The 26,112-nt window shown below is 40.4% G+C and overlaps 1 protein-coding gene across 3 annotated transcripts in view; it reads right to left on the reverse strand.

The window, feature by feature from the left end:
• The window catches only part of LOC147158617 (MAM domain-containing glycosylphosphatidylinositol anchor protein 2), a 223,234-nt gene that overhangs the window by 76,262 nt on the left and 120,860 nt on the right, over nucleotides 1–26,112 (reverse strand). For 2 of the 3 annotated variants that reach the window (XM_086060428.1, XM_086060426.1), the window contains exons 7-10: nucleotides 22,305–22,479; nucleotides 7,022–7,218; nucleotides 4,188–4,320; nucleotides 3,839–4,108 (exon numbers count right to left, since the gene is read on the reverse strand). In XM_086060428.1, coding sequence (XP_085916554.1) covers nucleotides 3,839–4,108; nucleotides 4,188–4,320; nucleotides 7,022–7,218; nucleotides 22,305–22,479 — 775 coding nt within the window. Of the gene's footprint in view, nucleotides 1–3,838; nucleotides 4,109–4,187; nucleotides 4,327–7,021; nucleotides 7,219–22,304; nucleotides 22,480–26,112 lie in introns of all 3 variants that reach the window. The other variant, XM_086060427.1, reaches the window with a different exon arrangement.

The following is a 26,112-nucleotide window of genomic DNA, read 5'->3' on the forward strand; positions in this document are numbered from 1 at the left end:
GGAAAGAAAAAGTGAAATGCGTGGACACGTCACAAAACAAAAAGACCCCCCTACCCCCCACCACATCATCATCAACTTCACAAAGCAACCAATTACGTGCTTCTTATCAGAATGCAACGTTAATCTGCGTAAACTGATTATTTTCAAAAAATATCATGGCAAAGTCCATTTGGAAAGTCAAACTTTTGTAGATTATAGATTCAGCCCCCCCCCCCCCCCCCCCCACACACACACACACACACTCACACACACACTGAAAATAAATGGCTCATTGAACCTTCTCCATGTGTACAAACAATAAAAAGTCAGTTTTCCTTAATATAGGGCGGACCAAAAATAGCTACAATAATCTGTCCCTATTCACAGGGAATAGCGATCGAGACTGGACTGGCAGGAACGTCAAACCGAGATCCTCATGACTTTGAGACAGACGTGTGAACTGGTGATAATGGACTGCTTTGAATGTGAGCATGCTAAATTCCCAGAAATAAAACAAAAACAAAACAAAACGAGTTAATCTTTGATACTCACAAAAGTGAGGTCTAGCGATTTATCACTGAAGGTTTGTTCCTGTCAGAATGTAATTTGCAGCTCGTGTTTTGTTTTTTTTTTCAAGGCAATTTTACTCGGGAATTTCCATTTCACTGATATCTCCGTTTTTGTGTATGTGTGTGCGCGTGCAAGAATGTGTCTGCCATTTGTCACCGCACGTGTCGCGTTTGCACGGAAGCTATGTATATAATGAAGCCAATGCTGAGCATTCCACACCGCTGCATGCCGAATGAAGTAGAATATGGCCAGTAGTCGGAAAGGTTAAATAGCCATTAAGATGCACTAGGAAATTGATGTTCTTGTTTTTCGATAAAGCCTCGCATACACACAGATTTGTGTGGCTCAAATTACAAGTTGTGTACTATAAGCAACATGGCATTAAACATGATGCATATTCATGCATGTTATTTTCTACTTTAACAAACAAGTGGCTCAATGAAAGTGAAATATATATGCAGTATAGACAAGGGGTCTGCAACATGCGGCTCTGGAGCTACATGTGGCTCTTTAGTCCCTCTCCTGTGGCTCACTATGGATCTCTTAAAAAAAAAATGTGTCGAAATAAATTTAAAAAAAAATTACATATTTAATTATATTGTTTAAATAATGAATTAATGCTTTAGATTAAAAAATAATAATTAAATATTCCCCAAAATGTCATAAACCATATTTTTTAATTACCTAAAAATGTCCAAAAACTGACCATAAAATACTGTATAAATTAAAAAAAAAAACATAAAATGTCCATGAAATTGCCAAAAATGTCAGCAAATTTAATTTAAAAAAGCAGAAAAAAAAGGTTCAAATGTCGAAAAATTAAATAAAGGCAAATTACCAGAAAATATTTTGGGAATCGCCCCCCCCCCCAAAAAAAATCTGAAAATATATTAATAATAATCTTAAAAAAACAAAACAAAAAAAAGGCAGGGAAAAAAAACATTCAAATAGTACAACAAATGAAGAAATCCAGAAAATGACCATAAAATGTCTACAAAATTGCAAACATTTTCCAAAAATAGGCAGGATTTAAAAAAAAAAATAGCCATTAAATGTCCAAAAAGGGAAGGAGGAAGAAAATGACTATATGTCCATAACATTTCCAAAAATGGCAGAAATTTGACAGAAAGGCAGAAAAATCTAAAAATGTATGAAAAACAAAGTATGAAAAATTACACCCAAAAATTAAAACACGAAAGGTAGACGAAAATGAGTGTCAAAGTATTGGATGAGCTCATGGGCCCTCAGCACATTGGGCTAACACTAACACTAACACACTGTTTCCTTCATAACAATCTTTAAATGATTTGCGGCTCCAGACATATTTTTTGTTATTTATTTGGCCTAAAATGTCTACATTGCGGAAAGGTTGCTGACCCCTGGTATAGACAATAGTATATAAAAAAAAACCAACAACATTTGAATCTGAAATTCGGTTCTAATTTAAAAGTTGTCAATGCATCAAATCGACCCGTTCCTCTTTAAATATATATCAAACTGAATCATTGCGCTATAAAATAAACATATCACACAGCATGGGGTCTCTAATATTTTGACCCTTTTGGCATAAACGTTCATAAAAACTTCGTATGTTGTACTGTAACCACAATAACCAACATTAATAAGCATTTTAGATGATTTGCATTCATTAGGTTGTGCAGAATGTACCTAATATAGTGGCCTGCTGAGTGCTCATAGCCTTGGCGGAAGAAAACCTGAACACGGTATGCGAGTTCAACAGTGTGCAGCAGCACATCAATAAGAATGGAATATTTACTGCAGCGATTGCCTGCAGTGACGCCCGACATCTTCTGTCTAATACAAATAAGCTGGCGGCCTCTAAAGTCGTCAGTGATATGGCGAGCGGCACAATACAGTCGAAGGGTTATCTGTCAGAAGGGGGTGCGTGGGGTGTAGGAGGGGGTGAACGCTACCAGACGTGATTGGTGGATGATTTGATTTTCATGCTAGAGACTTTACGGCTGCATAAATAAAACGCCTTCCGCGCGCGGGCTTAGTTTAGCACCGAGGCGACCCCATGAAGTAATCTCGCAGATGAAAGCGGCGTTCTCGGCAGGGAAAAGCACAAGTTCAGAAACATGAAAGTCAGCCAATCTGCTCAACTCGGATTTAGGAAAAGCGGGAATGCAAAGAGGGTTTCCCAGAGTGTTGTTGTTTTTGTGGGGATTTCAATAATTAATGCTCGGCTTGATGGACCTTGGGGACACTTTCAAGTCGTCGGTCTTGGTAATAGCCACCAATAGGAGCGCAATTATTTTATAGATGTTCTTTAAAAGGTAGGGATCAAATGAATTGAGGAGATATTTCGTATTCATCTTAGAACTCTGTTTCTTTGTCATTGGTGTTCTTTGATCGAGCCGACAAAGCAAGTTGAAATTGGCAACACCGATTTTGGTAGGCGTGTCTACCGCAAGTAGATCTGCACTTCATAGCATTTTTGTGTCATTAGGCAACATTTAAGTTTATGGAAACTATATTTGTCATGAGTACACCCACACAGATTTCATTTAAAAAATATATTTTGAACCAACAACCATACATTTTGTTTTACCAGTATTTATAAATAATTTGTTAACTTTTATCCAGTGTGTGACTGAAATTCTTCAATTAAAATATTCAAGTTGACCTAGCAGAATACAATGTCAAATAATCTGCATGTATCGCCATGGTGGCATGCTTCAACACCAACGGAAAATCATTGATTAAAAAACGGAAAACAAAAGGGGTCCCAAGCAACTTCCCTGGGGCACTCCACAATCCATCTGTTCAACTCCCATTCAAATAAACCTTATAGTCTCTATTATTGAGATAACTTTCTTACCACTTTAACGCAGATAGCTCAAATCCATAACAATTTAACTTATTTAATAAAATGTTATGATCCAAAACATCAAAAGCTGCACTCAAATCTGAAAATATTGTGCCAACCAACTTATTATTATCTATCTCTTCCAACCAATAAGAAGGACGCCTACCAGGAAATTGCCAACATGACCCTAAAATGGGTTTGGTAAATGGGTTTTCACTTGTATGGCACTTTTCTACCCTCCAGGTACTCAAAGCACTTTAACACTGTCCCCCTCACTTTACCTACTGATGACGCAGCATCAGGAGCAACTGGGGGTTCAAGTAATCTTGCTCAAGGACACCCGAAAATGGCTGCTATAAACCAAATTGTTGGCCTTTTCAAGGCATGCCTATCTAATTTCAGGTTTCTAAGGGAAACTGTCTTGGAAGGGCAGAATCGAAAGAAAAAACCGTCACTCACCTCGAACCACTATGGTGGTGGATTTCTTGGCCGGGTTGCCCACGTTGTTGCTCGCCACGCAGCTGTAGACCCCCGCCTCGTCCGAGCTGATGGCGGGCAGCGTGAGCGTGCCGCCCTTCACCATGCTCCTCTGCGGCAGGCTGTCGTTGGCGGTGAGCCACGTGAGAACGGGCGGCGGCTCCCCGCCGGTGGTGATGCAAACCAGCGACACCGTCTGGCCGGGGTTGACCACGATGGGGTCCTCCACCAGCAGCTTGATGGACGGCGAGGCTGTTTCATGGGGCGGAGCCAGAAGGTTAAAACGCGGCAAGGCGCCATACGTCGCGGCGGTCTCGGAAGTGGGCGGTACCCGTCTTGTTTGTGAGCCGGAAGATGACGCTGCGGTCGGGAATGCCGCACACGTTCCTGACGGACGCCACGCAGCTGTAGTTGGCGTAATCTTGCGGCCGCAGGTTCTTTAGCTTCAAGATCTTCGTTTCTCCCTGCAGCTCGGACGAAAACCACGACAGCGGTATGCAAATGTGTGCCAGGACACGGATGCGGATAAAAATGCTCACTGGGATGAATATTTATACGTGTTGAAACGGGGGAAGATGGAGAACGGCATTATGAGTACGCTACGGCAAATGAATGTGTCACGCGGCATCATACGGACGCCTCGATGACTCTTGAGTCAATAATGGGCCCTGCCGCTATTTTCCAGCAACACTGATGGGCTCTGCAGGGGTTCCTCTCCACTGAAGCAGCGTGCTGGGCTTGTCAGCCATTATCCGCCCTGGCCCAGAAGCCTTGTGATGAGGATGTGAACCTTTGATCCAGCTGACTCCGAGGCTTTGGGAGCGAGGGGGGCGAGTGCGGATTAAAACCGAGACTCAGCTGCAACATGGCCGCTGACCTTTCTGAGCGCACGCGTGCTCAATACAACGAAAATGCATCCGACTTTGATATTATTATTATTATAATTAGCACTAGTTGCGGTAGTCATGGTACAGTTTGCCTTTTTTGAGCTGTAAGCCGTCACTTGGCCACTTTTTTGTCTTGAAATCCAGAGCAAAAATTTTACATGAGTGCATTTCACACCGCTGCCACTAGATGCCGCAAACTGGCTTCACAACATCCAGTCACCATTAATTCGCATTGGTTTCCTTGCATTTCGTAACACATGAAACTCATATCTTAGGGCATCATCGTAGTCGTGGCAGGAGTAGATGTTGTATTGGTCGTTGTGTGTTGATAATGTTGGAAGTAGTGCACGGTAAATTTTGTAGAGTATGTTTTACTCTAAAAAGAGTCTATTTGGTCCCACTCTAAACTTTAAGAAAATTTGTGTAGAAGAGAATGTTTTTTTGGTCTCCTTTTGGATATCAGCAGAGAGTAGAAGCGGCATTGCTCACGTTGTAGAGTGGCCGTCTCCCAAGTTGAAGGTCGGGAGTTTGTTGCGCAACCCTTGTGTTACTTTTTTTTTTTAATAAACTAATAAAATGTACTCAAATTTACTTGGAATTTCTGAGTGAAAAAAAACCCCAACTTTACTAGGTTATTCGTCATGGTAGGGATTCTCGATTATGGAAAAAATAATAATCACAATTATTTTGGCAATAATTGAAATCACGATTATTCAAACGATTATATTTTTTAGCTCAAAACAAGAAAATGTTTAAGCATTTAAAAATATTAAGACCGATTAAAAATAAATAGAAACACAATAATTATGTATGTTCCTTTTGGACCAAACATAACGTATAATATTTATTTATTTATTTATGTTGGCAAAAAAAACAACAACTTGAAGTTAGAGTGCAGCTTAAAAAATATTAAGACAAATACAATTATTTTAAACCCTATAATTTTGCAAGTCCCTTTTGGATAAAACTAAATTAATTAAAATAGTTATTTTAAATTTTATTAATTTGAATGGTGCATATGTATGAATTTAAACAACAACAAAAATTGTATTTATAATCTTTTTTTTTAAACGATTAAGCAGATTTTGTAATTGTGGTGTGTAATAATTGAAATTGTAATTGACTTTCGACTAATTGCACAGCCCTATTTAATGGGATAGACCAATCCTCTCGTACACAGTAAAAATACTTTGAGTAAAATTTTCTCTGAATGTTTTACTCTCTTACAAGTGTAAATTTTACTCTGTTTAGAGTGGGACCAAATAGACTCTTTAAAAAAAAAAAAAAAACATACTCTACAAAATTTACTGTGTGCTGCTGTGTCACATTGGTAGTATGGTTATATTGGTAGTACTACTATGAGTAGTAATGATGGTGGTAGGAGTAATAGTAGTAGTGGTAGTGTTTTTAGAATGAGTATTGTAGTAGTGATAGCATTGGTAGTGTTCGTATTTTTGGGTCTCTTGGTAGTACTCGTAGTAGTAGTTGTAGTAGTAGTAGGGTACAATAATGTAGGAAAGCTGTATAATTTATTCATCCAGATGCAAAAATGTTGACCTATTGAAGAGAGCTCAGCTGTTTGGTAGTCTATTTTATTTGCTCATGAATTTGCGACCCATAGGTGACCAAAAGCCAAGAATTGTGTTGGTGGTCCTGTGTGTGGACAAACACAAATTGGGCTTGTCACAGGTCGGCATTAATGTATCTTAGCAAAACAGTACTACGGAAATGGAACACACTGAATTGCGTCTGATTCTAAAACTGTGCAACGCTGTTGGTGGACGATCCCTTTGCTAAAATCACAAATAGCGGGTGCTAAATGGAGTGTTTAACAATTGTGTGTGCTGTTGACACAATTTTGAGTAAGCTAGAAACCACATAAAAGCCATGTTTTGTTTGACTTAACTCATCCCGAGTCTTGGATCATTGAGAGGCTCCAAAATTGCATTGCTGAACACACGATATGTCGCGATAATTTTTGTTTGTGGCATTTCAAAACTGTTTACAGGGAGTGGAAAAGGGCATTTCTCCCCATCGCCTCAGATTTGTTCCCGCGCCTGCTCATCGTGTTTATGCACAGCAGTGCAGCTTGAACCTGCCTTTCAGATACGCTATTTAAAGATGCAAAATCAGCCACCGGAATTCATCTCAGGTTTGATAGATCGCGTTGCGTGTGCGCTAAATCTGATCTGATCTTCTTGACTTTCTATTTGCTAAAAAAACAGCTTGCAAATATTTCAAAACGGACTTTTTCTGCGCTGTGCGGCATCTGTCTTACCTGCGTGAAAAAGGGCTCATAGATCTCCACGCCTTTGTCCGAGCCCTGGGTCAGCACTTCCCGGCCGCGGTGCCAACTGTAGCGCACCGGCGGGTTGGAATTGGCCACGCAGCGTAGGAACACGGTGCGCTCGTAGTAGAACTGCTCCTTCGCCTCCCCAATGCTCTGGTGCACCGTCACCACCGGGTCGTCGAGGTCTGCAAACACAAATGGACGTTTTGTAACCATCTCATTTGGATAGTGGCTCGATTTCGAAAGCCACATTATTATTTTTTCCGGCTCTTGATTGCGGTTAATGCTCAAACCGAGGGCTTAACATTGCGTAAGAGGCCTCATTTATCGGCGCGTTAACTCCTCAGTCGATACTAAGTCACAAACACCTTTTGCGCTGCCGATGCAAGTTGGGAATTTGGGGGTTTTCTCGGCGGCGGTTTTCTTTGTAGACAGCTGGTCTTGAGGGTTCCTAGTCTACTGTGGAATTTGCTGTCTTTTTCACAGTTTGCAGTTGACACGGAATGGTCAGCCGTTTTAAAAAGAAGGCACTCTCCGTTGATAGAATTGATTGAAAAGGAAATCACCCTTAGCAGGCGGTGGCGTCGAGTCTTTCAGCATGCTAATCGGCACCTTTTCAAAGAAACCCATCTAGCTTCCCTTTTCAACTCCATTTTTCTACGTCACGAGTGGGGAGGCAACACAAGGGAGAGGATGAACATATGCCTCCGCCGAAGAATGCTGATTCCTGCGTTTCATTAAAGACATGTTCTGCCCCTGCAGCCCCCTTAATCAAAATCTAGCAGTGGTCAATACTTCATCCAGGATCCATTACGGCATCTCAGGTAAGAGCAATTACCTTTGGGGGGGGCAGAGGGGGAGGTGACGAGGGAGGCGGGGGCGATCGCGGGGGGGGCTTTCTCAGGAGCTTTTAAAGTAAATACAACCATTCATTACAGAGAACTTGGCCTTCCTTCTTGCCCATCTGTTTCCTGTAGTCTATTTGCAACATGGACACACACACAGTGACAAGCTCTGCTTAGAGCTACACGATAGAAATGCACATCTGATGTAATGTGGTCGTTTCCAAGTACTTTTGCAGAAAATGAAGGGACTTCAGACATTTCCTTGAGGAACTTCATTCGTAGAATTACACCTGACTAATTGTTACTTAAGATGGATGGGCATTAAATACCAGAGGTGGCAGAGGTTAAAACCCTGCTACAGTTTGGCTTTAGCCCCAAGTGCTAGCTAGCTAGCTAGCTCCAAAGGTCAATTACCTGCTAGGGAGCTAGCTAGCTAGGGGCTAAAGTCAAATTGTAGCAGGGTTTTTACTTACTGGACCTGGATTTGCCACATCTGTTAAATACCCATATACAGTATTTGTGGACTTAATAGTTAGAGATAGACCGTTATGTTTTTTTTTAGGGATGATAGCAATGTCGATTATTAGTAGTCAAGGAGGCCAATAACCGATATTTGATTTTTTTTTTTTAATTCAAATGCCGATCTTGTTTATTGAACAATGTTTCTGACTTTTCAAAATGTAGAAGTTTTGTTCTTTTATCTTAGAGAAGTGACATCCTTTTAAATTTCTAACAAAACGCTCCCAAGGTTATGAGTACAACTTAAAAAGTTAATTGGAAACTTAAGCAGATAAATACCGTAGCGCTCTATAGTTTTGTACAGTTAATATTTTTTCTCCAAAATTTTAAAATACTTGAAATCTTAAACTTACACATTTCTTTGTTTTAATATCGAATAAAAATAAATGGACTTTCATGTCTGCCATTTTGGTTGACATCCCCACCCAGTTTTGTGTTAATGGGTGATAACTCACCAAATTTTGTTAGTCCCCAACATATCCCCACAAAATGCACTCAGTCGTGCCCCTTGGATATTTTGAAAAAAATTCACCCTTGCGATGAATTTTCTTGATCTGGGTGGACACTGCTGCTCAAAGGCAGCTGGGATAGGCTCCAGCATGCCGGCGACCCTCGGGAGGATAAGCGGTTCAGATAATGGATAGATGGGCGTCTCATTAACAGGAGGCACAAAAAAAGTCTGAAGGACCCGAGTCATCCATTTTCTTAACAGAATTCACACAAATGAGCGGCAATCAGAAGCAGTTATCCGAGACAGATAGCCGACGCTAAATTGCCTAGCTTTTTTTTTTTTTTTTTTTTGCCTATACAGTATCATGTAGTGTGGGCAGAGTATGATATTAAAATGTGATGATCATTTTAAAGACTCTCCAAGATAAAGGGGCTCCTTCCGAGAGTCCCTGAAAGTTCGAAAAAAAAAAAAAAAAGCCTGAACTGTGAGCTTGTGAAACCCTTTGAGACTCGTTTGTAATGAAGGGCTATATAAATAAAATTAACTTGACTAATGGTGGGCAGCGCCTGGCTTTAAATTAAAAGAGTGTTTTCTACTCCCCCAGAATGGGTCAACAACCCAATTTTGGGTCCCGACCCACCAGTTAAGAATCGTTGCATAACATAACTGTCTTTGAGAGCCCATTACTTATTTTCATGTGTATGTTTATCAGTTGGCCCGGAGCAAAGTAAGCAGGGCTAAAGATGAAGTGGATGCTTGGAGCGAGATAGTGTGAGCGAGCGAGGGAGAGAGAGAGAGAGAAATAAATATTGAAATATGGAAATGTTTGCGGCGGATTAAAAAGTTGATGAGTTTCAAACAAAATTCCACCCCCGCTGCTTGCTTGTGTGCAATTAGCTCCTAAAGTCAAGGTCTGAAATCCTGGAGAATAAGGGAAGGTGTCCAATGTCGCTTTTAATGGTACTCACGTCGTAATGAAGAAAAAAACAAAAAAGAGAGCCTTTCATTTCAGAATAGCTTTTTTTTTTTTTCTTCTTCTTCTTTACGGGCCTACGAAAACATTTGTCGGACAAATAGGCAGACAGGTTGGGATGAAGGACTCAAGAAGGTGCTTCATTATCACATCAAATCTTCCTTTCATGTACTGCGTACACCGGCACACATAAGCACCAGGCCAACAGCAGGCCTTTTTTTTCTTCTTCTTTTTCTTCTTCTTCTTCTTCTTCCTTCGGAGTCTCTCGGGTGTTCGTCTAACGCAATATTTCTCCCCTTTTTTCTTGGCTTTTGATGTCGTTCTTTCTCTTGTCTGATTTGCTGAGATGGATCGGAATAGAAAACACTAATCGGACACTGTCAATCTTGAGCATTCCGTGACAGAGGGGTAGTAATATGATGCGGAGTTAATTGATTAATTGCGAACATCCACGATACATCACGATGACTATTGTGACATAATATCTGTAGTAACAGTAGTGATGTGAGATCATACTTAACTCATTCACTCCCGGCCAGATTCACTGAAGTAACTCCCTTCGCTCCTGGCTGTTTCACTGGATTTTGCAAGGCCCACAAAATATTGTGTTATATTGCTATAAAAACATGGAACCTACCAAAATAAAGATTAGAGTCTCTTCTTTCATCAGGAAAAAATATATATATTTGTATCTGTTTCCCTTTTGCAGCAATTAGCATTAGAATATAGCTAAGTTTAATCATTATTCACATTCCTGATTAAAACACTGCCAAAAAGAGTTTGTTGCAACATGGCCCTAGCTGATCTCTTATACTCTGCTGCCACCTGCTGGCCGTTTTTGTAATAACAACCATTGCTTTAAGCCTTCTCTTCGTGTCAGAAGCTGCATTAACGCCTTCTGTATGCTCTTGCATAAAAAATATTTTTTAAAACAAACAACGTCTAAATACGTTTTGAGGAGTGAGGGACAAAGTATTGAAAAACGTATTTACACGTCTTTGGGTTTGAATGCGTTATTAACCCTAGTAATCTGTTGTTGTTTTTAATTGTAACGCTAAATGGAAGGGCTGGGCGAGTATGTATAGCAGGCATCAGTACTCTCGACGGCGGCCGATACCAGTATCAGCTTCCTGCTTGTTGCCGTTCGACGATCAGGAATTAGAAATGACAAATTAGAAGAATAGAAAATTGTCATTTATTTAAGTATAGGTAACTACTCCGGAGTTGAGTACTCGTACTCATATCGGTCTGAAAGACAAACAAGTGATATTGAACACAACTACTAAATGGTTAATGTCACTGTGTTTGGTTATTTACGAAGGTCAGATTAGTTTACCAATAACAATATTTGTGGATTAGATAACCGTACTTATCTAGCCAAATTGGCTTGAAGCTATAGATAAAATCCCAAAATAAAATACGGCGGAGTGAGGTTCTGATTCAATATACATTGGAGTACTGCTCACTTCCTAAACTACAAATAAATGACTTTATAAAACAAAAGACATACACATTTTATTTTCTATTTTTTTGTACAGGACCGTTTCAGATCAGACCGATTAAATAAGGTGGCACTTGCTACTGAATAACATCACAAACTCGTTTCAATTGACAGTTTTCAAGGTTTCATTTCATTTACCGAGCCAACAGCACAGCGAAGGACTTGAGCCTCTGGCACCAGCGCAAGCAAAACACTTTCCAGATACTGTAAATAGGAAGAAAACGCAAGAGTGCACTCCGCTCAACGGTCCACTCTGCTACTCTTTAATGAATGCGCCTCCAGTCTAGACTAAATGACACATGCTCATGCACAGCAACAGCACAGGCCGACTAAAGATGACAAACGGCATCGGACCGACTGGTGCATAATGCAGAGAGGATCATACGGCTGCAATCTTGTGTGTGATACAGCGGAAACCTGTGTGGGGGGGGGTTGGGGGCTCTAATGCATTACCACCATGCTGGTCAAGAGACTAATAAGCACTATTAGTGATCTATAACTTCCTTTGGCGTGCTGATGGAACACATGAATCCAAGCAGGTAATTTTCCATCTCGCCGACGCTGACCTCTATCTCCGCAATAACCCGCGCCTGCTGCTCGCCATGTCTATCCGCCGATGGATGTGTTTTGTAACAGTCCATGTGAGCGATGGGCCCCGCTCTGATGATGACGCCGCCACCTGTGCAACAGAGATATCTGGCAACGTGGCGTCTCCGATGGGGGGGGCGGCGGTGAGTGGTGGGCGAAGCTGGCTCGGTCACATCCCGAAATATGGCGGCCGCGCAAACATATCAGTGTCAGCAGAATTAAGCAGCAGGTTCCTGACAAATCTGCATTTGCATTTGTAAGGACTGTCTTTGTCTGTTTTGCTACAATTATGGCCTTTGCTAGTGCAGTGGTTCACATAGCTGGCGATAGCGGTCGATGTAGTCAACATGAGATATATAAATCAGATCATCAATTAAGCTAACCAAAAAAAAACAACGATTAAGTTGGTCAAATGTACGACACACAAAAAACACAAGACATCGGCGTGTTCTCACGGCCATGCAGCAGGTGCAAAACCAAATAGACGCATCACATTATATAGCTCACGTAGAAGCCTCAAGCAATTACTGACTGCAATATACGATCATAAATAAAAATAAAAAAAATATCCATATGGAATCATAAAATAAAATATCTACAGCTAACTTTCTAAGAATACAAATAAATAAATAAATACATAAATGAATGAATGGATAAATAAATAAAGAAATATCCATGTGCAATCATAAAATAAAATATCTACAGCTAACTTTCTAAGAATAAAACGAAATAAATAGATAAATAAATAAAACATATAACTAACTAAAAATAGACATTGGCATGGTCTCACAGCCCAAATAGGCATAGCACAGTATAGCTCACATTGAAGGCTACAAAAACATGAATTAATAAAATTGAATAAATAGACATCAAAAACGGGCTGACAACATGTTGTGCTATTCACCCAAAATGTTGGGTAATGTTGAATAACCCACAAAGCAAACAAATTGTTGGCATTTGTACAGATTGGACTCAAAATGCTGGGGCAAAATTAACAGCTCAATTTTTGGCATTTTATACAAATCTGACTCAAAATGTTGGGTCAAATATAGGGTCAGAATTAACAGCCTACAAAACAACCCAATCTGTTAAAAAAATGCCAAACATTGGGTCAAATGTGTCAAAATTAACAAGTCACAAAACAACCCAATTTTGGGCTTTTTTTTTTTACAGATTAGGTTGTTTTGTGGGTTGTTATATTGAGTCAAATGAATAATCCAAAAAGTCCGTTTTTGACCCATATCTTTTTTCTTTTTAAACTTTTCATAGTATGGTCTCACAGCCAAGCTGAATATAAATAACAGTATACTTCACTTCTAACTAAGTCAACATGATGCTTTTAAATCTTATAAAGACCGATGTCTACTTGACATCAATTCTTTGTTCAATTGAGTACATTAGCACCTACAGCCAATGACGTGCGGGAAAACACGGCATTCCACAACCAAAGGAGCGCTTCTTCTACTTTAAATAGCACGGCGCACATCAGCAGCCAGCGGCGCGATCGCCCGGTAAATATGCTTTTATTCCATTAGCGCGCATAATCAAATAGATTATGTTGACCAACAAAAGGCGGCAAGCTTTTAATGCGCTTCTAATTGGTCCGTACTTTATGGCTCGGAACTGCATGAATGTGTATTAGCGCTTCGCGACGAACCAAGTTACGATGCAGTACAGAGCGCATGACTAGCTTGTAATTATTCATCAGCAAAAGCCGGGCGGGGAACTGGAGCCGATCCCAACTGACTTTGGGGGGTGAAAATGCTGGGTACAACGTGGCCTGGTCAAATATAGAATCACACTCGCATTCGTACCTGGACAGTTTACAGTCTTTCCTAAACCTATACGGAAGACAAATAACACTTTGTTTTTCAAAATGTTGTCCGTATTTGGCTCCTCATTCCTTACTGACAACACTTTTTTTAGAATTTTGCTACACGTGGAGAAATATTGTGTGTGTGTGTGTGTGTGTGTGTGTGTGTGTGTGTGTGTGTGTGTGTGTGTGTGTGTGTGTGTGTGTGTGTGTGTGTGTGTGTGTGTGTACAGTGAGGGGCAAACTTCAGCAACCTCTTTCTTCCTCCTATTGATGGAGATGAGGGAATAATTAGGCCTTCATCTGCTACGCAAACATGAATGTGTGTGTGTGTGTGTGTGTGTGTGTGTGTGTGTGTGTGTGTGTTTGCGTGCGTGTGTGCTGGGTGTAATGAATCTCCTGTTCATCCACTCAGTTTGCACCCGTCTCTCCTCATCTCCTCTCTAATGCATCTACGCAGGAAAACAAACACAACACGACGACAACAAGACAAAGCATATGTGATACAATGCAACTAAACATATCCAGAGATACAGCAAAGGTACCATAAATGGATGTGTCCCTATTTTGGTGCCTTTCTGTTGAAAATGCTGGCAAATCTAAGTGCAGAAGCCTGAATGTGCTGAATGTAGAGCCGTTTTCAGCCAATCAGGGGCCAGAAGAAAGCCATTTCCAGAAAGGGCACCCGCAAAAAGGGTGAATGGCCAAAAAGAGGAAGGACTGTTGTACACTGATAGTTAAGTGTACGTACTTTTAGAATGTATTTCCCAAAAATAGAACAAAATAAAAAATGTCATAACAAGATTTTTTTTTTTTATCATAGTTTTTTGTTTTTAGAAATTTTGAAATATGAACTAAACATTACTAAACAAAATGCATTAACATGACTGAAAACATGAAACACAATCAAATTAATCCTGGACAAAAAACAAAACAAAACAAAAATTCGAAAATAAACAAACAAACAAATAAAATTAAAAATCATTGGTAAAATAAACAAATAAATAAAAGGTCCTAATTATGACAGAACAGAACAAAATAAAATAAAATTCTTCTTCAACCCTAAAACATACACAAAACAAAAACAAAAACTTAAATTGCACAAAAATTAGAATTAAAAATGAACAAAAATAAAACCTATATTATACAAAAATTTGAATGAAAAATGAACAAAACAAAATAACATGAATCACAGAAAAAATACAAACTGAAAATCTACTTTCCAAAAAGTAAAATATGAACAAAACAACTTAATTACTCTTAATGAACAAAAATCTGGAAAAAAGACAAATCCAAAATTCAATCAATTAAAGAAGATATGATCAAAAGCAAAACTAAAACTCTTAAATAATAGAAAAAAAAATGAACAAAATAAAAAGCTATGGTTACACAAAAATGAATAATAATAAACTCAAATTATGTTCATGTAAAAAACAACAATGAAGAAAACATTAAATAAATAAAAATGATAGATGAAATACTAAACCCCCGAACGAAGCAAATAGATAGATAGATAATATTCTAATAATTATTGTTTAAATATCCATTGTTTGCGGTATAAAAGTATGGATAAGAAATGAAAGTCGGCAAGTAATTTGCAGTCATTCCAGGCCAAACAAAATGCTCATCGTACAAATAGAGGGCAAAAACCCAATGAAAAAAAAAAGTGAAATGCTGGAGTTGATCTCATTAGCATATCGGGCACAAACACAGTCAATTATAAAAGAGGAGGTGAGGTCGAGACAATCCTCTGATAAGTCCTTGAGAGACTAATGGGCAGTCGTGAAGCGCCGCTACCTCCATTAAGCAAACATTTCCATAATGTACGTGTGATGCGCTGATCCATTGTGCGACGGCATCCCGACGAGCCTCGGACCACTCCGCCGCGCCGTTGCATTTATCACGCTGCCTCATTTACATCCAAAAGCACTTAAGAGACGCTTTGCACATCTTCATCTACATATATCAGGAGATTTGCGAGGCCTGTCAAAGATTTGGATACCTCTAAAAAGGTTTCAAAAGTAGGACGGGAAAGTGACTGCAAAAAACCAAAACAAATACATCTGTATGTTTTTGGGCAGGACTTTAACAGACTTTTTTGTGGGTTGACTTGTGATCTATCAAATTTTGTTGAGTGAAAGTGGCTTTGTCACGGTTCCAGTTTGGTGGAAATGGGATCAAATCCCTGGGACTAGGTGCATTTGTTTTTCAGGTACCCCTGGAAATGGCCCAAATGACCCTAAAATAGCTGCTTCATTTACTTTCTCTGTCTTTTGGGCTATTGTCTTTTTTTTGCAAAACTGGCATTAGGTGCTCAGTTTTCAAACTTATCTTAATATTTCACAATTTAGCGTCGCCCAACTGTCTAGATACCATTTGATTGCAATTGAAAAATAAATCAATCCAAGACATTTGTCTTTGAAATGGTGCTGGATTTCACTTTCCTTTCTTTTCTTTGGTCCTTCCTCGGGTCTCCTGACGGCCTCACGACTCTGGCTGGGTTCTGAAGTGTTCGGTTTAGGTGAACGGTATGGGATTTTTTTAATGGGTTTTAGGTGAACTAATGAATACACACTCACATATGCACATACACATCCACATACAAAATAAAAATTAATTCAAAAAAATATATATATATAAAAAAAAAGAAGTAAAAATAGAGAGCAATGATGGTAAAATTGCCGAATGAACAATACTGAGCTCTCCAGAAAAAGAAAAAAAAAGAGCAAAATGACTCTTAAGTGGCTGACAAACCAAATTGACAGATATTCTGTTTATTTTACTGAATGAATCCTTGAGACTTTTTTTTTTTGCGTAATCCTTCAAAACGTTATTTCGTCCATCTTTTAAGAGACCGAGCTTCCAATCTGGTAGCAATTAGAAAAATGTCTCAAGGAAATCTTTGTTTTTGAATGACCCCTGAAAATGGCTGTCATGGGCAAACTATCTTTAAAGTGGCTAACTCCAACCAAACTGACAGGCTTTCTTTTCATTTTGAGTCCTTGAGACTTTTTTTTGTAGGTTTTATATTTTATGGAGAGTCCTCAAACTTCACCGCCATTTTCCGCCCACGAGCAATGATGAACACCCAAATCTTTCAAAATTTCACGTCTTCTATTTTTTTCGTGTCTGAGCTTAGTTACAAGCAGCAATTGGGGGAAAAAAAGTCTCAAGGACCTCTTTGTCTTTGAATGACCCCTACGAAAGGCAGGTTGACTTCCTGGTCATTTTACAACATGAGTCCATGAGATTTTTTTTAGCCGGTCTAATTATGACAGACATGTCTACCAAAATTCATGTTGCTAAGCAAAACCGGTTTTGGGGTCTCCGAGTAGATGACACAGGAAAAGCTTGAGGGGAAGTTGTAGCATTGGGAGTGGATAAAGCGCCGCCTGAATAAACACCTTCATCGAGCTCCTCCGTGAACTCCACTGATGGAGGGCAAACACGCACCAGCTGACACACTTTTGTTTTATTTGGTCTGGTGTGTGTATGTGCAGTGTGTTCTCACACAAGTGTCTTGTTGAACACGATGGGTAGCCGCTGTTTTAGTTTCCTTGCATTAATAAAAGCAAATAAATAACAACCCCAATAAAATGGATTTGCTCTTGTAAAAAGTCAAGCTGGTGATAATTATCCAGATTTTTTTGTTTGTTTGATTCATACTTTATTTTTGCAATGACATGCTAAATAAATTCACCAGAGGATAAGATGAATGCTGCTGCCAGCCTAAAAGATAATAATTATCTTGATTTGGAGCAACGCAGATAAAAAGCAGACTGTTATTTGTTTTGTTGCATTTTTTTTAGATGACAAAAAGTGCTTTTTTTAAGGAGGCGACGTTGATGGATCGTCAACTTTACGTCCTTCACATTCACCTCGGCGAAAACAAAATGTAGAATCAATCACTTGTGGTGCTGGCACTATTGTTAAGGAATAAACTTTGTTCTATTGTATGTTTGTCAAAGTCAAAATTATATTTATTGTGTTGAATCTGTCATTTGTTTTGAAATCGTAGTCCCTTTGAAATACATATCGTCATAAACTTAAATTACGTAAAAATAAATTATAAATATGGGAATACATAATACAATGTGTCAAACGTTTACATTTTATAATCACATTTTTTAATTTTGATTAGTCATGATTAATCGCTTAATTAAAAAGGCCTTTGTTTCCCAAACAATTCTGCCAACTTTAAAGAGCACCTGTTATGTGACATTTAGTGTTATGAGGACGTCTTCTACATTTTTTGATTCACTGCACACTCTCATCCTCCTCTTTCCAATCAGTTAATTACTTGCATAATTTAATGGAAAAAAAAATAACCTAATAGTTTGACATGAACAAATATTCTGAATGTCATTCGCAAACATTCATTAAATAGTTTACTTTAATGCATGCAGTTATGCTTATTGCTCAAACACAACCTGTGCTACAGTTGACGTAATCATCCGCTGTCTATGGAGGACCAAAACTGCCAAAATTCTAAATAAATAAATGACTAAATGAATAAATAAATGACTAAAAGTGAAAATCAAAACAGATTCAAGTCGGCGAGACTTCCTTGTTCGCCGACCCGCTCACTCGACAAATGACAGGCAGTTTGCAACTACGGAGTCCAACCCAAGACACGCTTAGGACCCCCCCCCCCCCCCCCATTTGAATAACATTTCGTCCTGGCAGTATGGGCCAAAACTGCCAACATTTAATATAAATAAATGACTAAATGTTTCTTAGTTAAGGCATAGAAGTGTCAATGGCTTTACTTCTGGTTTGAGATAGCCCTAGTCACTGTAAAAATGGAATTCGATCGTAAACTAAGGACTCTATGATTTTTTTATTTATTTTTTTAATGAACAGATGTGGATTTATTAGAACATGTCTGTATAATACAAAGCACTGACTAAAACTTTTGCACCATCACAAGAAAACTTCACCGGCCGCCCATTTTTGGCCGCAGACCATCAGTTTAAGAACCCCTGAGTACTAAGCATGTGTGCACTGAGCATATTCACTCCTCATTTGGATTAGTTCTGTTTCACTAAACAAACTGCTGCGCCTTTGCATTGTTTTCCACTAAGACGTCGGAATTATGCGGCATTGCGCTAAATATGACAGCCCGGCGTCCGTTAACCTCTCTGAGCCCTCGCTGCCAATAAAACAGAGCAAGTGGATTAAACACACCGGCAAACTAACATCCAAAACTATCCCCGTCTTTTAGAAAGTGTTTGCTTTTTGACTGGATTCCCTTCAGGGACTCACGTCCGCCGCAAATCTCTTTTAGCTATAGTGGTCAATGAGCTCCCTGAGCCTGAAATGAGCTCACTGCCCCCGCACAACTCTTAAGCCCTCTTCAATCAGACAAACATTAGCCGCTGCGGCAAAATGCACGCCGGACAAAATTAAAGGAAAACGGGCGAAACGAGCCCCTGGTAGGGAAAGGCGAAAAAACAGGAGCGCCATAAGCTCAGGATCGATTCGTTTTAAGAGTTGGGGCCGGTTTGTTTTATTAACTTTGCCCGGGACTGTCCCCCACGGAGCGCAAACAACAGAGGTGTCAGCAGGTAGAAAATGCGCTTTGTTGGACTAAATGTGTTAGCGCGGAGTTGGCGGTGGAGCAATCATCGGCTCCCGTGGGCCGCCGGCTTCGGTTATCAGCGTAAATGATGGCTTCCCGTGTCATCGCGCCTCTATCTGCCATCCATCTCGCCATCGAAATGTCTTTTGATTCTATTGATGGTGAGTCACGCCTTTATGAAGCCGGCTTTGATCTAATAATAGCTGCATATATGAATAAAATCTTGCATCTATTCCGAAACCAAAAGCCTGGATTCCAAGGAGGGGCGGCAAATTCTCCAAACATCCAGAAGCTCACTCTGGATTTGACGTTTGTTAATCTTGCCATATGAACATGTCGTGGAATTTCAGCAATACCTTTCACTGTATTCATTTCGGGAGCAAAAATGGTCTTGCTGACAAAACAAAACAAAATGACTTCTTGTGTTGATTTGGGCATGGATTTGTGGCACTAGTAGCGAGGGACATATTGGTACGACAAACTGGCTTAGGAGGCTGACTTTTTAAAGTCCAACTTTGAAGAGTTTCTGCTTTTAATGCAGAGTTATCAAATTCACATGCTCCACCCACATGCCATAGAAAAACTCCCAAAAAACTCCAAAAGTTACGTTGGACCTGCTGCGTCTTGTATAGGAGGTTCAAATTTGGTAGAAATTGGACAAATTTCCTCTTTGAAGAACCCAACAAGACCTTAAAATGGCTGCTCCAAACCAAAATGGCCGACTTCCTGTTTCTTATTCGGCATGTTTTCTCGAGACTTTTAACCCTAACCCATAGCTATGCCTGTCAAATTGTATGTCGCCAAGTCCAAGCGTTTTCTACACACACATGTGAAAATTACAGACTTCCTGTGTCTTTTCCAGCTTAGCTTCTTGAGACTTTGACAAGCTGATGCAGTCTAAACCAAGCCTTGATGCACGAAGTGCGGAAGCCTGCTCAGATGAGAGCCGAATCATCTTCAAAGCCAACCAGAACAGACCAGCAACGGCCGATTCAGTTATGCGAGTCATTAAAGATATGCGACCTAACACTCACATGTCTGTAATGTCAAAACAACCAAAGCTGTTTACGACATGACATAAAAAAACCACAAGTTGTTGTTGTGAGATCTGCCGACAAAACAGCAGTTTTATCGCTAATTAAAAAAACGTACATGCAAAGCGGCTAAGAATAGCGCGTGCTGCAGAGGCCCATCAATTATTGTCACCCCCGGGGGACGACAGCAACATTGCTCGGGAGAAGCGGTGTGCTTCTGCAACACAATGCAAGCGGATGGTGTGCACACGTGTGTACAAGGCCACATGCAAGGGCGTATTAAATAGGCGAGAAAAATCGGAATTCCATCTTTCGTTCAAATGTTTGAAGGTGACGAGTATCTCCATTCAACTGCTGGGATTACGTCTGAATAAAGAGAGACATTATAAACAATTGCACATCCAAGTGGGCCGAATGTCGTACACATTGGAGTTAGCCGTCACAAAATTTCCACACACGACTTCCTCAAATGTCGTGTTATAAACTATTTCTCGCTTATACCTTTAAGTTCTTGGTCCTATTAGCGTCCATAAAGATTGAACCATTACAGCCTTTTATTTTAACAATCAAAGCCCAGTAAAAACTGACCTAGAGGTCTTGGGTCCTTTTTCGTGCTGGTGTTTTTTTTCCTGGACAATTGTTAGCACTTAAAAAGATTCAGGTGCTTCTAACTTCGTAAAATGTAAAGCTGTAGTGTAAGAAAAGGCAGTCGCTTTGTATTTTCCACTGTAGCGTGGCTTTGTCAGATAACAACTAAGCAACTGGCAACACACATTTGACTTGACTTGACACCGTACATCTACATTGGCTGTATGCATTTGATTTATTCATGCTGCACTTTGCATGTAGAGCAAATTCCCTCTCCAAAATGCCAACTCATTCCATTATGGTATGTATTGCGTTCATCTGCAAGTGCACCCTCGGGAGCGCAATTAGAGCTTTCGGGTTTGTATTTACTCGTCTCTGGAGCGACCTCAAACTGCCAGCAAGCTGAAGGAGCTGTTGAGTGGAAGGCCCCTTTTGATGTCCCCCCCCGATCTTTCCACTGCGCCTTATCCTTTTCTGTAGCCGGGTGTGCTCTTCCAGCTCCAAACCCTCCACCGCCGCCTTACTGAAAGACTTTCTGGTCAGCGACCTCTATAAATAAGCAGGTACCAGGTGGTGGTGGTTTGGAAAAAAGGGAGGACAATGCAGGGAAGAGTGGAAGTGGCTGACCTTCATGCAGAGACAGACCTGCATAGATTGTAGCCAGAGATGAAAGAGCTGACAGTCGAGAACCCCCCCCCAATGAAAGTGGCTTTACTTGTATTTGGAACATTGCATGCGATGGATCAAGAATGTGAGCAGGATTTTTTTTTTCCAAGCCAATGATGGATTTTAGGGTCCCTAACCTTATACAGTACACAATTCCTTAAACCTAATTCGGGTTTAGCAAGAATAAAATGTGTAGATTTGGAGCTGAGGTAGGGTTAGGGTTTAGGTCAGGAATTACGGTTGGCAACCTCTTAAAGTACAAGGTGGCAGTGGTTAGGAAAAGAATGAGTGGTGATGTGAAGTAGATAAGTGGCTGCTCTTCATGCGGGGAGACAGACATTTCGACTGCAGCCAGAGATTACGAAAGTAGACTTTTAAGACCCTGAATCAAAGTGGCTTTACTCACATTTGGCCCCTGCCGCACCTTGTCAACATCTTTTACTCACTCTGCTAAAAAAATAAAAATAAAATCCCTGAACTATTGGAAACCGAGTAAGTTGATGGAAAAACAATGATGGCTCTCTTAGCAGAGTATTCCACAGTCAGTCCACAAGTTTTAGTGAGGTTCTTTTAAAACGTTACCACATTATCAAACACTGCTGCTGGCTGCACTGTCGAGTGTTTGCAGAACCCCACAAACACGCTAGTAAACCTTCTTTCAGGTCGCCACTAGCTAGCGGCACCAAGGTCTTAGTTTACTCTTCTTACTCACAGTAGACGTCCACTCGGATAGACTTGATGGCGGGAGAGCCGAGGCCGTTCTCTGCCTTGCAGTAGTAGCGGCCACCCTGCGTCCTCAGGATCTTGGTGATGTGCAGCGTCTCATTGAAGACGCTGGAATCCTGGAAGCGGTCCGACACGCTGCCGGCGGTCTTGGTCCATCGGATCTGGAAACATAAAACAAAGTCAAGAAACCTTAGAAAATGCTGCTTTTTCGAGCAGAATCATTAAGATTTCGAGTTTTCGTAGCAAGTTGCGTTGACAATGGATCAAATAGGGGATTTTTGTCCAGATAATACCATCATGGTTTAGTGTTAAACTTAGGGTTATGATTGGGGTAGGGTACAGGTAGGTTTGGGGTTTAATGTCAGGGTTGGGGTAACATGGTCATTGTTTACGGTTTTGGTTAGGTGACCTCACAGACCACCACTGCCACCGTCCACGTTTGCTGTCAAAAATACCCTTCCTCGGTTTAAGTTTATGGCTAGGTTAGAGTTAGTATTGGGGTTGAGGTTAGGATTAGATCAAAACTATAGTTGTACCAAAAGGGTATTACAGGTGGCATGGGCACAAGAGGACGGTAAGTATAAGTTATTATTATAGTTTGTTTGTTTTTTTGTTTGTGTGCATTTTTTTATTTTCATAGGTAAAATATACAAAATATTACAGTAAGTGTCCATAACAGAGTGGAAGTTAAAAGAACTATATTTTGTGTGCTTTGTTGGTCTCTTCCTTTTAAAGAGGCAAACAAGAATGTAGAAAAAGCTTTGAAATAATTACAACATAACACATAGATGTGCACATAGATTAGGGTCGTGGTAGGGTTTAGTTTAGGTTTACCACCAATCCTAAAACTGAAGCTCATTTGGGTTTAGGGTTGGGCAACTTCACAGACCATTGCGCTGCATGTTACCTTCCCTGTTGTTATGTGTGGAAAAACTGTATTTCTTTGTAATTGAGGGAACTTTACAACCGGCTCTTTTTGTACATACTAGGGGAATACACAGGCCCTTACGTAGCAAATCCTGTTTCAGGATTGCCAAACAGAAAAAACTCATGGTTGTTCAATGCAAGAACCTTGCCGCAGCGCTCTCAGCATGACTACCTTTCACTAAGTGACGGGACCCCGTTAGCTCGTGGCATGGCTGTGTAATGAAAGGTGAAATAGCAATACTCACCACCCCCACCTAACACTGGTTTGTAATTGACTCTCCATCATGGCCCTCCCTTGTCCTCATTAAAGCATCCAGCATGAACAGGTAGTGTGACAACTGCGGCCTGAGGGGCAGGCACACACAGTCGGAGGCAGCCAGCATAAGGCTCCAGTCAATGCCTCATCCTAAGTAAGCCACAGATGGACTAGCTTTGTCCAGAGAGCTTCAAATATCCCCGGTCTGTCTGACTGTCTGCAAATTAGAATCCATTCCTTCCTGACTGGATGGTGCTAGCATCATCTCCACATACTGATAACATCCACGTAGATAGCATCAGATGGAGCAGGGATATCAATGCATGCGGGGATTTGCCGCTATCTGGGGGAAATTGCTGCAGCTGCTGCTACTGCTGCTGCTGTTTTAGATCTCGACAGCATCACCTTGAGGTAGACATGGACTGGGAGCCACTTATATGGCTGGCCACAAACATGATAATGATGCCCTGCATCAGATGCTTGCTTTAGAGCTCGAGGCAACATGGTGCTATGGTGAGAAGTTTATCTAAGGCTAATGTTGATATAAAGTCTAGTGCACAGTGGATCCTACAGATGAAACACACTTGGTATAGCATTGAAAAGAAGTATGAAATAAACACACTGGGTAGTGAACTAAAAAGAAACATTGAAGGACGAAACAAACTGTTACGTAAGGTGCGGAATTTGGACCCAAAGACAGTCAGGAAACGGATGTTGAAAAACTGAGAGTCTTTATACACAAACATACCAAATAACCGCAGAGAGCAGGGCTGGATTCAGATAGCTTCGAAGAAAGAACGTGACGAAGAAACCTCATTGACCGAGAAACCTCGGCATGCAGAACACATGGAAGAAACTTCGACATACTGACAGAAGTGTCGCTCAGCAACTCCAGCTAGGACCATGCTCACATGACAGAGTAAATATGACAAAATAAGAGGGACAAATACAGGTCAAAAGCAACTGCATAACAGCGGACAACATCATCAGTGGCACAAGGGACAAATACAGGACCATAGCAACTGCATAGCAACAGACAATATCACAATAGACTGACAACACAAAAAGGGTAGACTGTTTAAGGACAAACTAATTGGAAAGAGTGCTGAAAATATTTTTTTATGAACAAAACAGACAAGGGTTGAAAAGAACGCTGAATTAGAGGATGACACAGCCTGGTTAGTACACAAAAGAAACATCCATGGATTAAACAGACAGGGTAGGTTGACCAGGTCAAGGTTTGAAAAGAACCATCCACAGAGGAAAGCAACCAAAAAAGAACGGACTCAATGCTAACATCTATGGACGAAACAAATCGGATAGACTGATGAAAAGAAACACATATAGACAAAACAGACATGAAAAGAAAAGGAAGCACAAACTCAGCAAGTGATCGATGCTAACTGTTAGAAACATCATGAGTTCAGCAAAAGTTTAACTCGCCAGAATAAATTACAAGTTTTTAGGAATTTGCACGGCACCTTCGCAAGCACTAAGGATCTTAAAAACAGAAAGAAGCCGGCTTGTGTTGACCTCAGCAGAATTCTCACAACGCAAGATTGGGAAGTTCTCTTTGCCTCGAGCTATTTTGATCTTTTTTTTATTTTTCATAGGAGCGCCTGGAACAATGTGGAAGGGGAGACTTGAAGATGGCCAGTTGAGAACAGTTTCAGTAGTGCTTCTGAAGCTTCGTCCGGACAGAAGCAAAGCCGGCTTCGTTCTTCAAAACAAATCTCGTACACACAGAAGCATTCCAAGACTTGCGTAAGTCCAAAAGAAGACGTTGAGGACGTTTAACGGCTGTAATGTATATGACAAGTCTGAAGTGGCGCTGTAGCACAGCCGCAGGGCATTAACGGAAAGCGTAGAAGAAGAATCAGTGAAGGAGACGAACACTTTTTTTTTATAACTTTATTGCAATCTACAGAAAAAATATGGCTTGCATGTATCAAAACAACATGAAAAAGACAAAACACAGGAGAAGTGACAATGGCGGGTGATTCAAGTACAACACCGCTTGTTGAAGGTGGGAATAAAGTAGCAAAATATTTTGCTGCAAAAGCATGAGAACGACTATGACACGGGTCATTGTTGTTGACAGACTGACGGTTCGCGCGTAGTCAAGCGAGAATTGGCGCATACATCATCAATCTGCGACAACGCGTCATCATCGAGCTGCGACCATTACGTCATCACAGGACGCGTTTTGAAATCTTTCCACTCTGGAGCCCGGTTTTAAAAGTGATCGGTTTCATCTCCAAATCCGCCATCGTGTGTGGACGAACGGCCTAAACGGTAAGAAACTTGTGAGGATACATTGAAACTGGCTTTTGTGTGGACTGAGAGTCGATGACGAATTCAAGCACTGATGATGATAATCACTGACAGCCTATTTTTTATTTTTGTACCTCTGTTTTTCCTGCTCAAAAGATTTGGACATCCACGCTTTACGTGTTTTGAGTGCTTTGAAACTGTGGTTCTCAAACTTTTTGGGCCCAGGTTGAACCTAAATATTCATAACATGTTCAATAGTAAGCCAAGTCTCCAGACCCCAGTTTGAGAACCTCTGTTTAAAAAAAATAATAATTATAAAGCATGACAGCACTTTTCT

The sequence above is a fragment of the Leptonotus elevatus genome, chromosome 18, assembly GCF_054856555.1.
Source record: "Leptonotus elevatus isolate MCC_2025b chromosome 18, RoL_Lele_1.0, whole genome shotgun sequence".
Taxonomy (NCBI): domain Eukaryota; kingdom Metazoa; phylum Chordata; class Actinopteri; order Syngnathiformes; family Syngnathidae; genus Leptonotus; species Leptonotus elevatus.